A 16,031-nucleotide genomic window follows, 5' to 3' on the forward strand; every position below is an offset into this window, starting at 1 on the left:
CATATCTACATTTCGCAGTGAAAGCACTGTTACCGCCACGTTTCAGCGTTTGATAATACGTGTCGTGAGATGATTGAGATAGAACATTACAATCATCATTGAGTGAATGCAATTGCCAGCATAAAAGTACGCGAGAATCATCGTATCAATGATCCCGTTTGACAGAGTCAGAAGTTCCAATTTTGAAGAAGTAAATTACATTGAAAAAAACGTATTTGTAATTGATAATAATTTTCATAATTTGCAGAATGAATTTTCTATCTTAATTTTTTTCATCAGAGATTTCTTCCAGAATCTGAAGTCTGAAAAACTAAAGTCGACCTTTCTAAAACGCTTTCAGTTGTTATCTCTTTAAATAAAAATGTGCGATAAAAATTCATTTTAGAACATCATCTCTTTGAATATTTAGTAAAAAAAATTTGTTATTTTATAGGTGATCGTATCTCCAGCGTGAAGATCAGCTTCCGCAACATGGTGTACGAGGACGCGCTGACGATTCTTAGCTACGCCTCGCCGTACGACGTGGAGCTGGAGGTGGAAAGCGGCGGTAATGGCTCGAAGCCGACGACGTTGCTGAAGAAGAGCGTGGGTCCGAGCCCGACGAGGATCTGCCATCCTCTCTACAGGAGTCAATCGATCCCAGAGCTGTCGCAGGCCCATAAAAACGTCGCGAAACGGCTCTTCATAGCCGACCCGAACGAGTCAGTCGGCTCGAATCACTCGACGATGAACTCGACCTTCAAGTCGTCCAAGTCAACGCCGGGCAGCGGACAGAGTCTCGAGAGACGACACGACGAGACGACGAAGAACAATCATCACAAGTTCGGCATCAAGGTGCTGCCGGCGCTGGACGGCACCGTGCACCGAATCGAAAATCAAAACGAGCACAACACGAACCTGGAGAGAAGGCACTCGCGCAAATTGGACGCGGAGAAGCTGTTGACTTCTTCGAACAGACAGTCCACGACGTCGTCGAGCGATGAACCGCTGAACGACGAGAGAAAGCTCTGCAACGAGCGTTTTCAACAACGCGTGGATCAACCTGACGGCGTCGTCTCGGCGAGAATCACCGTCGACGCGTTAGACAGCAAAGCCGGGAAGAAAAGTACAGATTCTGGAAGTGGCGGGATCAACATACCGTCGGAGGTCCCAACAGAGGTGCACAACGCGGCCATGGCGGCTCGCAGGAATCGGAAGAGCACTTCGGAGCCGCTGAAGATCAGTAGCTCGTCGCCGGACTCCGACAGCGCCAAGAGTCCGCAGAAGAATAAACGGAAGGCGCCGGCGCCACCGAAAAGCGGCGGCATCAACGAGATACAACCGCTCGCGAAGAAAGACGCCATTGATACCATCGACAGTATCGCTGATTATACAGAGTCATTGTGCGATTACCTGAACAAGACGCGCGAGAACGCGGACGCTCGGAGGCACCGTTTGGAGAACCAGTCAACGGTGAATAGACGCAACTCCGAATCGGATACCGACAACGAGATGCAGAACAGCTTCACGACGATTGAGCTGAATCCGGCAGACATCACCATTCATCGCACGCCTGTGCCAGAAGTGAATGACGACGATGAGGATGACATGTACAGAAAAGCGGCCAGTCTGGGCGATCTGTCCAAGTATGAGAACAGGACCGCGACGACTCTCGAGAGGGCGCAAAGTCTCGACATGAGCGCCGATACCAGCGCGAAGAAGCGCAAAGCGCCGCTGCCTCCTGAAGACATCAATGAATCCACGGAGGATCTTACCAAGCTCGATCAAATCGACTCCTTTGACCGACGAAAGTTGAAGAAGTCGAATGAATGGGGCACTCTGGAAGACGTAATCTGGAGCGAAGCCGCCGCCGAAGCGGACGAGAAGACGCGCGGGAAAGCAAATACAAGAAAGAAGAGCAATGGCACTCTCGAGCGTTCCAAGTCCGCGGTGGAGATCAAGCTGAAGGAGGAAGTCACCGCAGCGACGACAACAGACGACGATGTGTCCGAGAAGAAGAAACTCGACAACGATGCTCAAGATATCACCAGCATCGAGCTGTACAACTTGCCGTTGAGCAAGCAATTGACCCAGGAGTTTATTCACAACGAACGGATGTTCAATCCGGATGAGGACAATTCTCTGGCTAGGATCGTAAACGACGGTCGGGTGGTGAAGAGCCCGACTCCGAAGGAAGTGGATCTGGACTTTCAGCTGGCCGACGAGAAACGCTCTTCTGAAGAGAGCCAACATGAGAAGGAACTCTCTGGAAACGATCCGGAAAATTCCATGTCAGAAAAGTCAGAGGACTTTAGTCGCGCTTTACGCTACTTCGAGCTGAACGCGAGCGTCTCGCCAACGGAGCCGACGACGAAGGCGATCAGTCTGACGCGGCTAAACGAGCGGAGAGAAGAAAGAGCGCCTTTTAACGATATATCGCTCTATGCTGGTAAGCAGGCGGTTGTGGAAGAGCCTATCTCGAAGACGATCATAGACAGGGGTTGTCACGGTTGCGAGAATAGACATGGCCAGCACAGCGCCGACTGCGAACGCGAGAAGCACGTCGACAAGCCGCATCGCGTAACCGTGAGATCGTTTTCGGATGACAATAGGACAACGACGACGATGACGACGAGGGAGAACGTGGAGAAAGAAATAGAAAGAGTCTGCACGCCGACGCATCTGCGAATTCACGCGTCCAAATCAGAGCCGGGCAGGCACAACAAATCCCAGGATTCTAGGGAGGAGGTGCACACGGAGGGAAAGAACGGCGGTACCTTCTCCACGTTCCAAGTGCACCGGACAAAGTTCGAGCAACCGGGTGACAGATATTCGCCGATCAAGTCATCGACCGACTGCTCCTTCGTCGACACGCATTTTGCCAGACGTATTATTAACGTCTCCGCTCATGACGAGCATGACGACGAAGAAGAGGACGAGTACGAGTTCGGTTCAGGCGTGACTGCGCACAGCAAGAGTCCATCCTCGCCGAAGGAGGACCGTCACAACATCAGCAGCGTCAGCGTGTCGAGTGGCGAGAACAGCGAAGACAGCGGTCTGGTTCGCGAGTCGATGGATTACAATAATCCACATAATTCGGAGAATCGTCCACCTTTACCCGACACTCCCATGCCGCTGAACACTGCCCACAAGATGACCTACATCACGGAAATCAAGGTGTCGCCCAACAAGGAGGGCATTCGCGAGACCGACAGCGAAAACGAGGACGGAGTAACCACCAATGGCGAGTCGCGAAAATCCTTGACGCAGCACGAGATCAAGGTGACGTCGAACGGCAAACCCACGTCCGGTAAAAAACCGCCGGTACCGCCGAGACGATCGGACATCACGAGAAGCCCGAAGGAGGACAGGACGGACAAGCAGGTGGTTTACGTGGCAGAGTACAAGTCCGTGACAGGCAAGAAAGCCCAGATTCTGGATCCGCACCCATCAGAGGTCAAGCAATCGGAGGGTAAGAAGTTCGAGCACTGGATCTTCATGGCCGATAAGGAGCAGAATCGTTGGAACCCGGCTTCCAGTCAACCGCAGCCTGTCACGAACATCATGCTGTCGTCCAGGGACGACACGAATTAGAATAATCGTGTTTGTCGCATCTTCGTTAGAAATGCAAAGTGGAATTAAGCATAGATCGCTCATTAAGAGAGACATTTATTCGGAAAATGTTGGAAACGCCTTCTCTTCGTGTGTGATGTTTCTTTACAAAAACGAATAACATAATGATTATGAATTATAATTATTGATGAATGCATTTTTCGAGTTCCCTGAAAACTAAAGATCTTAGATTTAATGTCCCCTTTAAGATAATCGATTTAATCGAAGATTTAAAATCTAGAGATTGAGTGTTGCGCTTAATAAATATTTCTTGAGGTAAATCATATTTTTGCACTCTTAATGTATAATTGTTTCAGTCATTCAAATTCCATTTTTTTTCTTTTACTCCAAATTTTCGTCTCCAAGCTTCAAATTTGAGTACAATAGACGATTCGAGTGGACAGCGAGAAACGTATGTAAATCGAAAGGTGAGAAAATGATTAACTTTATGTCACGTATGTTGATGTATTTCTTGGAGTGATACGTGTTTCACAGATAAATATTTTCGTTGATTAGTGTATGTACAATTTTTCCTAATTCTCTATAATTTTTGAGATCATTTATTACAGTATCTTAGAGAATTTGCAAACACGGAATATATTAATAATATTAATGTGAGAATGTTTTGCGTAGCATCTAAAATATTCAAAATAAAGAAATGACTGCCGTATTTTATATTTCTATACATATTAAATCGATTACGTTTTTGTCACGATTTTAATAGAATTCTGAAATCAGAATAGTCTTCGAGGAAAATGAAAGCTTAGAAACTATATATGTGCCATAAAGAATAATTATGAATCTGAAGGGATGGACTTGAAATGCCTATATAAGTTAAATTAATCAGGCCAGTGCTTTTTAAGGGAGTGTACTTGAAAAAATGATAAAAATGTCAGAATCTTTTATTTAAAAAACCAGCATAATTGCTTAAATACTTTGAATATAATTTTTAATCATATTTATATCTAAATGTTTTGAAAAAATTTTAATCATACAAGAGTGCTGTAAAATCTTTCAAAATGCTTTCCTTTAAAATTATAAATCATTATATGTTTATTTCTGTTTAGAAATAAACTAATTGTAAGATATTTGTCCCCTCTTAAACACAAGCGTTTTACTAGTACGTTTTATATAAAAAAATTTATCTTGTTTTTTTTTTACTGAACTTTTAAATTTTCCTTCTCATTTTAAATCAAAATAATTTAATATACACACACTTTATACATACATATACATTAGAATATTTTAGTAAATGCACATATGAGAAAATACGTAATTCTAATTTATCTGTAAGTAAAATTTTGTATTTTCACTTATAGTTTTTTTTCTTTTCTGTTATCTTGTTCGTACCTTTATCGCACATTTAATGTTAAATGTGATTATCATCTTTTTTCTATCTTTGGATTGAATATCGTATTATACGAACATCACACAAATGAGACGAGATAATCACATTTAATTTTAAAAGTTGAGCGAAGATGTGACGTTGTATTTTTAACTCTCATTTTTAACTTTTATGGACCCATGAAGAAAATGAGATAGAGAATATCATCTCATTATCTGCAATCTGATTATGTGACTCGTTTTTACTTATTGTTAGAGATACTTGATAAGATCGTTGTGTCTTATATATGTACGTCCATTATGAAATGCAAATAGTTTCGTTAATAAGATCTGTAATCAAATAATACGTCGTGTAATAATAATAATGATATATGTAGCATGTAAGTGAAATAATTTGTAAATCCGAGATTAGTGAACTTATTAATTTACTAACCATCTCCCGTAACTAAAGTCTACGTCTAATTATGCACGAATACTGTCCGCGCGTAGAGATACGCAAAGAACAAATGTAATTAATAAAAAATTTTTCGCATAATTACATTCTTCATTGTTTAAGTATACATGCTTAGTATTATTTTCTTGTAAAATTTTAATTTCAAACATGTGAAAATGAGCGGTTTTTTGTTCAAGTTTTGTATATTTCTTTTATATTGCATATTGTTTCTTTTTATTATTTGATTTATATATCGAATGAAAGCATATATTACAGCATTTTATAGAAAACATGAAATGTTATTGTCAACTGATGTAAATCAGTCGTTGAGTCTTTCTTTGTGTACGTTTCTTGTAATATAACTTATTTCAAGACTAACATGTTAGTAAAATATATTATTGTCTATAATTTTTGTTAGTGAAAAATGTATAAAGTTTTAACAAATAAAAAAATGTATATTTTTAGACATAAACACCCTATAATACTGTAAAATTTATATTTCTTTACGTTATATATTTTCGTGAAAAAATAACAATTAATTAAATTTCTTTTAATCTTAATCGATTTAAAATTTTAGGAATTTCCGGAGTCATCATTTCTGAAAATTTTATTTATTCCTATTTAATTATATTTTTACGTTTTTTTAATAAGCTTTTCGCTAGAATTTCAAATTCAAAAGCTATTCTTGAGAATATTAATGTCATATCTTACATGTATGTTATATTCTCCTTATCAAGTATAATTATATATAGGTATCAAAATTTAATTAAACTTCAGGATATTATAATATGTGCGCTCTCGTAAACTCGTCTGAGTTAATAGGAGAATATATTTTGCAAAGAGGTAGTAGTTAGTAGCGCAGCAAAGTGTCGTTTAATGGTCGAAAATTCATTCGAGTTAATAGGAGAATATATTGTGCGAAGAGGTCGTTATTAGAAGAATATATTTACGAAGAGTTCGCTATTAGGAGAATATATATGCGAAGAGGTATGTCAATAATGACGGTCGGTAAATTATCGGTGTCGGTAAGTTACCATCGTAATTATCGACAACCACTTCGATAACCACTATACCGACTTTACCTCTTCGCAAATATGTTCTCCTAATAGCGACCTCTTCGCAAATATATTCTTCTAATAACTACCTCTTTACAAAATATATTCTCCTATTAATTCAGACGATTTTTCGAGTCCATATAAGCAAGAATCGAGTCCATATAAGCAAAAGATCCATATAAGCAAGAAATATAATCTGTTTTAAATTAAATAATGCTAAATGATTTTTACAAATTAAGTAATGATACTTTTAAATAAAAAATTTACAACTTTAAAGTAAAAATGACATTGAATATTTGTATCTATCAATTAATTTTACATTTTTATCTAATTATAACTTTATACATTGGAAAAAACATTTAGGTATCATAAAGAAACAAATATGTTGCACACATTATGGAGCAAACAAATTTAATCATTGTAATTAACACTAATTAATATCGTATAGGATATATATACGTATATATTATATTTTCTCTTGCACAAATATTAACACAAAAGGACTTATAGAAACTAATATAGAAGAATATATAATACGTAAGCATTTTATTATGAAATATATATATATATATATATACATCAATTCTTTATATAAAATAATATAAATTATATTATTAAGCTTAATTTTTATTCTCTTTTAACTTTAATTATTATTTTTCTTAGAATTCCTATTTGTATGTAGTTATATTCCAACAAATTAATGATTAAAATATGATTATTGAACATCGTTTAACATAAACTATTATGTTAAAATACTGTCTTTAACATATACTATTATGTTAAAATATTTTTTATGTATTCTTATCTTGACTTGAAAATATTTGATATTTTTATTTGTACATTGCGTTATAACTTGACATATGTAGACACTAATGATTTAACAGAAAATATAATTTACATTTTCTGCGCATTAATGTTTTTTGTAATAATTACATATACACATATACAAATATTATTATACACATTATACTTTAAGAATCATAGCTCAATATACAATATTATATTTTTATACAGCTCTGTGCCACCAGATAATCTAGTCGCAAAGCTATTCAGTAACGATTGTCAAACTTATAGCTTAGAAATATGCAATGTGCTTAAGACAAATTATTATACATAGTCTAGAGTGTGTATAATTGTAAAATTAAGTCGCAGACTGTTTGTAATTCTTTGTGTTCATTAGTTTTTTGCCACACATGGCACAGATAGCCTTCTTGTATGCGCAGGACTGACAATAGTGGGATCCGACTTGATGCACCTTTTGCCTGCATATTCTGCATATCTCGAATTTCGTGGTGTATGGATTGAATCGCGCCTTTCCAGCAGACAGAGCCTTGTTCTCCCCTACCTGACGACCTCCGCTTTCCACGGTGTTCCTGGCGCCCGTCTTCCAAGGATCCGGTGTGATAACCTTCCCCAGTTTCTTCTCGCACTTTTCGCAAACCATTGCAAGATCGGATTTCCTTGCAGAAGAAAAGCCACAAGTATCTGTTCGAAAATAATTGACGAAGAATTAATTATTTTTACGCAAAGACGCAATTAAATATAATTTTAATTATTATACACACATACATTTTTGTATGTTTAATCGCTTTCCACAGAATTTTTTTTATTCATATGCATAGCCATACATTATACACTGTCACAAATTTGTAATAATGAATTGTTTCGCAGTATTGAAACTCTCTTCAAATCAACTGTTATTTCACTCGTCATAAACATAAACACAAGTGAAAAATTGAGTTCTAGATGAACCTCGCATTCCTCGTGATTTGGCGCGTTCGAAAACTCATCAAAGATGGGTGTTGCAACCTTTGTCCACAATTGTATAGAATTTGAATTTACGTGTTTTTTAATAAATAAATAAATACATATATCATTTATTTTCAGATTCGAGAAAAAAAAACAAAATCGAAATATATATATTCAATTTTTAACTTTACAATAAAAAACATTAAATTTTTGATAAGTCTAAATATCTTGTCTACGCAGTAAAACTAAAATATATATAAAATATATATTTAAAATATATTTAATATATTTATAATAAAATTTACAAATTATTTATATAAATCTATTTATATTAAAAATCTCTTTATCTATATTTTATTTATAATTAAATTAATTTAAATTTTCTATTAAAAATTCAAGTATTATTTTAATATTGATTAAGAGATATCTAATAAATATTATTCATTTAGCTATTATAATTTATATAAAAATATTTAATTAATATATAAAAAATTGATAAAGTTAAATATCAAATTAATTTCAAAGTTTGAAACTGTTTAAAAACTGTTTAGAAAATGAAGAGATATATAATGCATATATATCATCATGTATATATAAAAGATACATTAAATTAAATCTCATTAAAAGTAATTACATCTATAATTTGCATACTTATTATTAGTCAATATGATTAGTCAATATAATGATCGATACATAGTCATTTCTAGATTTCTTTTTAATGTTTTCTGATTCCAATATTAATAGATAGTCAGGAGGAACAAATAGATTTTGACTGATTTAAAGTAAAATTGTGGCAAATCTCCATCAACTCTTTGATGTCATACTGTTCCATGTAACTGAATCCCTCTAACGAAGGCGAATGCTTAAGCACACAATCCAAACAATGCGGTGCATAGTTTTTTCTTTGCTCGTTGATAAGCAAAATGTGAGATAGCTCAATCTACAACAGTAAACATTTATTTATAAAAAAATATTTAATAAAGAAAAAAAAATAAGTAGAAGTATGCTAATATATATATCTTATAATAACATAGTTTTTAAAATAAAATTATATATCAAATAGAAAATAATTATAGCAAAAATAAAGTATTTATAAGATAATATTTAATGATCTGTTTAAATGTTGTCTTTGATAAACATAATTAATCAAGTAAAGAAAAGAAGCAATTGGAAATAGTAGCAAAATAAAATGTCTCAAAAACACGTGATGAAAATATATGTTGCAATAAAATTTGATTCATCAAAAAGATAAAAATATTTCGTCAATTTACTTGCATACAACAAATATAATATAGAATTCTATTTATCAATTTTTATTATTATGTAACTATTATACAATTTTGAGTTTAAAATTGTCTCTTAAATTAAAAAAGAAAGAAATTTTTCTGTAGCCAATTTCAAAATTATTTTGGGACATAGAATATATGCAAAGAAAAAAATAGGACTCTTCATTATAAAATGTTAATAATTTCTACAAAATATTTATCAATATCAATATTATTAAAAATGTAATGAAAGAAACACACCCCACATTTGCAGCAATAATGCACCTTCTCTTCCCAACTACGTTTAGAGGGTTTCATGCTCTTGTTCTTGACAAACTTCAGTATCACGTTATAATGTTTCAATAACTGCTGAATGTTTTCTTTAATCAGCCGATACAATTCTGGGTCCGATATCTTGGTGTTGCGCGCCAGGTTCCATGACAAATGGTTCATTGGCACAATTGATTGAAATGACTGTAGCTTGTACCACTCATAACTCTGGATTGCGAGTTTGTATTGTTTGGCAGTGAACGGTGCAACGTTCCATGCAATATTGGTGCAATAGCCGCCCGCCTGCACCCAATGTACACAACCAGCATTCACCCATATCACATCACCTTGTCTCTGAATGCATCTATGTATCGGGATATTCGCCTTGTATAATTCATCCACATGTGATGGCCACCAACTGTCAATCAGAAAGTTGACGCCGTTACGCTGACAAAGCGAGAATAATTTATCCCAATATTCGTGTGGTACTACGAACCATTCGCAGTTACCTGGTCCCAAGTTAATATTAACCAAGGATAAATTGTTGTTCTCTTGATGAGCAGTTATTCTGCTTCCGGGTACCTGAAGACAAATATAAAAGCTAAGTTACGCAGGTGAGAATAATATATTTTCACATACATCTAGAATAATATCTTCATATGTATTATATTATTTTAATTAACAAATTTTCATTACATCAAAATTTCAATTTTATTACCTTTATGTATAATTGTGCAGTGTTTATACCCAAAATATTGTGACCTATATAACTAAGCATATTCTTATTTGAATCCACTTGCAAGAAAGATGGCAGTTTTTTCAGTTCCTGTAGTTGCCGTTTCCATTTTGTCAAATTTGATAAATCTAGATTAGTGGCAAAATGTATTCTACCCTTTTTAGGGTTCTCTACAATGTGAATGGCCTTTTGCAAATTTTTTTCTTCTGGATTGTTCTCCATATATGTCTTTGCTTCCTTTGCGGATTCATTGTATTTTTCGCTGTAATACTTGTTAAACTTTTCGATCGTCATATAATGTCGATGACTATAACAATTCCAAATGTTTTTGCTGTACGTTATATCCCAGTTTTCCTTACTAATTTGCTGTATCTGCGTGCGCATTTCCAGTCTTTTCGAATATTTTGCGGCTATACTATTAGGATAGAAAATCTCGTTATTAAAATTAATAAGTTCAGTCAAATTATGTATCACAACAACTGGATTATCCAAACACACTTCCTCCAGCCATGGTTCGAATGCCTCATTTCTATGAGTTAAACGAACAAAAGGAGAAGAGGGAAATAATTGTTCCCTCATCAATGGTTGCCTGGATATAAGTGGAGGTGTTTCGACACAAGCCTGATGCTTAAAGCTTGTTAACAAATGTTTTTTCAACAAGTTTTCATTCAATCCTTCTTCTTTTTCAAACACATGAAAGTTTTTGAAGTTTTCTTGTTTGTCCATTTTGTCTATGAATAAATAGAAAGAAAAATTATTAGAATTAAACCTTTTTTTGTTGTAAAACAAGAGACAATACAATTGTAATCAATTGTAATAAATTAATCTCTTACATTATATGTTACACAAATTGTGACTGATCTGATGTTACTGAATCTGTTTGAAAATAAAATCAAAAAGCAAGGTGACAGAAAAAAGTACAGATACAAAAACAAAAAAAAATAATGTAAACTTTTCTCTTATTTTAGCTATTTATACAGATTATAATTAGTGTGTTCCTTGTCTGCAGTAGGCAATAACATTACTCGTTCGACCAAAAACTTTTCTCTTATTATTGTGAAGCAATTAAAAATTGTTTGTCAATTTTAGATTGAGAATGCAAAATTAATTACAAATAGAAAAATTGAACCACTATTGTTTTGAACTAAAATTGAACGTAATATTAAAGTATATAACAAACAAATGTGATCAAATATTTATTAATAATTAATCAGAAATTTAAAGGCATATAGTATATATATTCTCTGTATGAATTTATTTTGTAGTTTCATTAAATATTTAACGGTGGCAATATAATTATTACTCGTTTCTTATTTCCACATTATATCAGAGTCGCAAATAGTTTACGTTTTTTATTATTATATTTTGATTTTCTATACTGTTGTTAATTACTTTTAAATTGCTTTTTATTTATTTAATATTCTACATATACACAATAATGAATTAATTCCTCCACACTACTAAAAACATTTTCAATTCATCGTTTTACACAATCTAAGAGAATCATTAAGAATCGAGATCGTTTTCGCAAGTTCTTGTAATATTAGCATAATCACAAAGTTTTTTTTTTTTTTAAGGGGATGCTGACCACGTGTTTTACCAACTTTGAGTTCAAGAGCTTTTCTTTTTATTGGTTACATAAATTGAAAAATCCTTCTCCACAACTAAAGTACTAATAATAATAAAGGGGGAGCGCTGTAATTTCGTATAAAAAAATAATAAAAATTAAAAAATTACAGTTTTTTTATCGACCTCTTGCATCAGCTCATAACAATACTTAATTAATACAAAAGTTCTGCAGTTTATTTGAGCACAAAATATGGCGTCCCCAATAGAAATGACATGAAAGAATATATAATACAGAAGGAATAAAAATGAGACCAAAAGATTCGTACTTGAATTAATTGTGTATATATACTTGCGTGCGGAATCGATGTCGAGACATAAAGCAGCAAAAATTAGTTACCAAACAGTGCTCCTCATCACAGACTTTTAATAAAAGTCTGTTCCTCATCCATTATTATCAGTACTTTCATTGTGGAGAATTTTTCAACCTGTATATTCAAGATAAAGTGAACCTACCCTAACTTAAAGTCGGTAAAACAGAACTACGGCAGCATCCCCTTACAGAAAATATTACAATCTTTGCCGATTATCGTAAATAGTCATAAAATGTCTGATATCCAAGAGAAGTTAAATTCAATTTAGAAAAAAATTTAGAAAATTCAACTCTAATATCACATCTTATTTATTTTCAGATTTAAATCAAGAATAGGAAACAAAATTCAAAAATTAAATTTAAAATCAAAAATTTTGTGATAAAGAATACTTTAGCTGTTAATGCATATTGTAGCATTCCCATAAAATTCAAATTTACATGCCATGTCAGTAATATTTTGCTGATTTATGCACGCAACATTAGTTATTAAACAATTTCAAAGTAAATATTATTCCTATCCTTAAAATATAATTTTATAATAATTTAAATTTTTATCATTTTCTTACAAAATGAAATTAAAAATTATTTTTTATAGTTTAAGTAATCTTTAATTAATGTTTCTTTAGTTCACAAGAATGGGTGCGAGTCAATAATGGTTGATGATTCATTTGATAATCATTTCTGATATCTTCAATTAACATAACTGGAAATTATCATAAACGTTCTTCAAGTCATTTATGTCATTTTGATCCATATAGGTAAATCCTTCTAATAAAGGAGAAAGTTCAAGTGCACAATCCAAACAATATGGCACAGGACTTTTTTTGTCATAGCGAATTAATGAAATTCCAAATATCTCGATCTGCAAAAATAAATAAATTTAATAACATTTAATAATAACTATAAGTTAAATAAAGAAAAACATATCTAAGTAGAAATACACCATTATCTTATAATAACATAATTTCTACAATAAAATTATATATTAAGTAGAAAATAATTGTAGCAAAAATCAAACAATTATAGATAACATTTAATAATTAACATTTAATAATTTTTAAAGCCACAATCTCCACTTGATTCCTCTCGACCAATAGAGCCAAACGCGATGTTATTGCGACAATTATGAAGGAAAGAACATTTTGGAAAGGAATTTGAATCCTATGGTTGGGATCTCAGAAATTCCCCCTGTTCCTTCTCTTAACATCCCCTGTAAAGAAATAGGCGAGAAAATTCCTTTCCAAAATGTTCTTTCCTTCATAATTGTCGCAATAACATCGCGTTTGGCTCTATTGGTCGAGAGGAATCAAGTGGAGATTGTGGCTTTAAAAATTAAAAGAGCTGACTAAATAAGTATTCGCATTATTTAATAATTTGTTTAGATGTGTGTATATATTAGCATATCTTTGAGAAAAGACTATAGTAATCAATAATCAAATAAAGAAATTTGGCAAAATAAAATGTGGAAACATATAATAAAAATTTGGTCTCTCTTTCTTCTTCTGTGCGATAAAACTTTTTATGTAGAAAGATAAAAATATTTTATCTTTCTTTATATATAGTCTTCTTTTTTTATCAGTAATTTTCAAGATTGCAAAATTTATAGAGAGAAAAAAATATGGAACTCTTTTCATTGTAGCGCTATTAATTTCTACAGAATATAATATTTAATCAAAATTATTAAAAATATAAAAAAAGAAACACACCGTGCATTTTTCGCAATAGATTACGTTTTTCGTCTTATTTGTTACAAAGTTCTCCATTTCAACATCCATGTTTTTCACAAACTCCAAAGTTAAACAATATTGTCCCAACGTCAGTAACATGCAGTTTTTGATCAACTTGTACAGCTGCGCATCTAACACCTTGACATTGCGCGCCAGGTTCCAAGATAGATGTACCATCGGTACGATCGATTGAAATTTGTGTAACTTGTTCCACTCGTAACGTTCGATCGCACCTTGATACTGCTTGACAGTAAACGGTCCGACGTTCCACGCAATGTTGTTACAAAAGCCTATTGACTGTACCCAGTGCACGCAACCTACATTCACCCAGACCAGATCACCTGGTTTCTGGTAGAATCTATACACTGGGATATTTTCATCAAATAAATCTTTCAAACTTGGTGGCCACCAACTATCCTTTAGATAATCGATGTTGTTTCGCTGGCAGAGTGAACATATTGCGTCCCAGTATTCATATGATACTGCAAACCATTCACAGTCGTTCGGTCCAATGTTGATATTCACTGAACAGAAATTGTTGTTCTCTTGGTGACCAGGTGTTCTGCAACCAGGTACCTAAAAATAATTGTAAAAGTTAAATACAGGAGATGCTCTATAGATGCATTATATATATTTAATTCAACATTTTTATTATATCAAAATTTCAATAACCTTCATGTATAATTGCACAGTGTTCATTCCGTAGATGTTGTGATCTACGTAATTGAGCATATTAACATCCGATTCCACCCGAAATAAGGGTGGCAGTTTCTTTAACTCTTGTAATTGCGGTTTCCAGTCTTTCATGTTTGATAAATCCACGTTGGTGCCGAAACGTAATTTTTCCTTGTTCCTGCGTCCAATCATCCTTCTCGAGTTCAAGTTTAACTGATTGAAAGTCATTTCGTTATTATTCGACATCTCTGTTCCTTCTTTTATGCTCTCATCGAGTTTCGTGACTTGATAAGTCGAATACTCGCGGATCGTCGAGAGGGTTCGATGACTATAGCAATTCCAGACCTTCTTACTATATGTTTGATCCCAGTTTTCCTCACTAGGTTGATGCATCTGTATACGTACCTCGATGCTGTTATTCGGTTTTGTATCAAGTATAGTCGGAGTTGAGAAAAGACTCAAGTCAAGATTGAGAATTTCGACAAGGCCGTTTATCACAACAATCGGTTTCTCCAGACAAAACTCTTGCAAGGATGGATCAAATGCTTCATTTTTACTTTTTAAGTATATAAAGAACGTACACGGCGACAGTTGTGCCTGTGTCAATTGTGGTCTAGGCAAATTCGGCAGTGTCCGGTGACAAATGTTCAATAACTTGGATTGTGGCGGGCTACTCAGACTCGACTTCTTCTTGCACATCTTTATAATTGTCCCAGCATTGTCTTCGATGGTCAACGTCGGTTCGGGTAATTGTCTGTAAATAAAGAAGAGTTATAAAAGAAATATATAAGAAATAGACTTTTTTCACTACAAAATTAAAAAATCGAAACACTAACAGCCACTCAATGGTATTCATTATTATACGTTACACAAATAAATTGTTTATTCGGATTATTGTTAATAATTTAATACTGGATCGGTTTTAAGATAAAATTAAGGCACAAGGTGATAGAAAGAGAAACAATGAGTAGAAAGAACATAGGATAAACAATACTTTTCCCTTATTGGCTCGAATATAGAAATAATGTTTTGATAAATAATCCGTGTGTTTCTTTTTGCTTAGTAATACTGCTCGTCTGACGAAAACATTTCCTCTTATTGTTATGAAGTAAATGTTTGAAATGTTTTTTTCGTAATATATATATATATATGTATATCGAAATGTAGCTATAAAAATGTTTTTATATTCATAATTTTCACTTTCTAATAAAAAAAAAAAATACAATTAGCAAAATTCATTATGTTCT

The 16,031-nt window shown here is 33.6% G+C and overlaps 3 protein-coding genes across 3 annotated transcripts in view; 1 reads left to right on the top strand and 2 right to left on the bottom strand.

Annotated features, from left to right (window-relative positions):
• LOC114937503 (uncharacterized) overlaps window positions 1-5,495 on the top strand; it is a 33,946-nt gene extending 28,451 nt beyond the window's left edge. The window contains exon 4 of the mRNA XM_029310985.2: window positions 434-5,495. Within this exon, the coding sequence (XP_029166818.1) occupies window positions 434-3,573 (3,140 nt within the window). The 3' untranslated portion in view covers window positions 3,574-5,495. The remainder of the gene's footprint in view (window positions 1-433) is intronic.
• A 1,878-nt stretch (window positions 5,496-7,373) lies between these two features.
• On the bottom strand, window positions 7,374-8,271 carry LOC114937492 (cysteine-rich PDZ-binding protein). Its single transcript, XM_029310968.2, has 2 exons — window positions 7,993-8,271; window positions 7,374-7,908 (listed from the first exon to the last, which is right to left on the bottom strand). The coding sequence occupies exon 2, from the start codon at window positions 7,865-7,867 to the stop codon at window positions 7,565-7,567; it is 303 nt and encodes a 100-aa protein (XP_029166801.1). The 5' UTR covers window positions 7,868-7,908; window positions 7,993-8,271; the 3' UTR covers window positions 7,374-7,564.
• Window positions 8,272-8,869: 598 nt separating this feature from the next.
• LOC114937466 (uncharacterized) lies at window positions 8,870-15,786 on the bottom strand. Its single transcript, XM_029310913.2, has 8 exons — window positions 15,621-15,786; window positions 14,782-15,538; window positions 14,089-14,685; window positions 13,082-13,244; window positions 12,339-12,404; window positions 10,426-11,174; window positions 9,699-10,289; window positions 8,870-9,112 (listed from the first exon to the last, which is right to left on the bottom strand). The coding sequence occupies exons 1-8, from the start codon at window positions 15,638-15,640 to the stop codon at window positions 8,921-8,923; spliced, it is 3,135 nt and encodes a 1,044-aa protein (XP_029166746.2). The 5' UTR covers window positions 15,641-15,786; the 3' UTR covers window positions 8,870-8,920.
• Window positions 15,787-16,031: the final 245 nt, after the last annotated feature.

This window comes from Nylanderia fulva, unplaced genomic scaffold (assembly GCF_048542155.1).
Source record: "Nylanderia fulva isolate GAGA-0341 unplaced genomic scaffold, ASM4854215v1 Scaffold34, whole genome shotgun sequence".
Classification (NCBI taxonomy): Eukaryota; Metazoa; Arthropoda; class Insecta; order Hymenoptera; family Formicidae; genus Nylanderia; species Nylanderia fulva.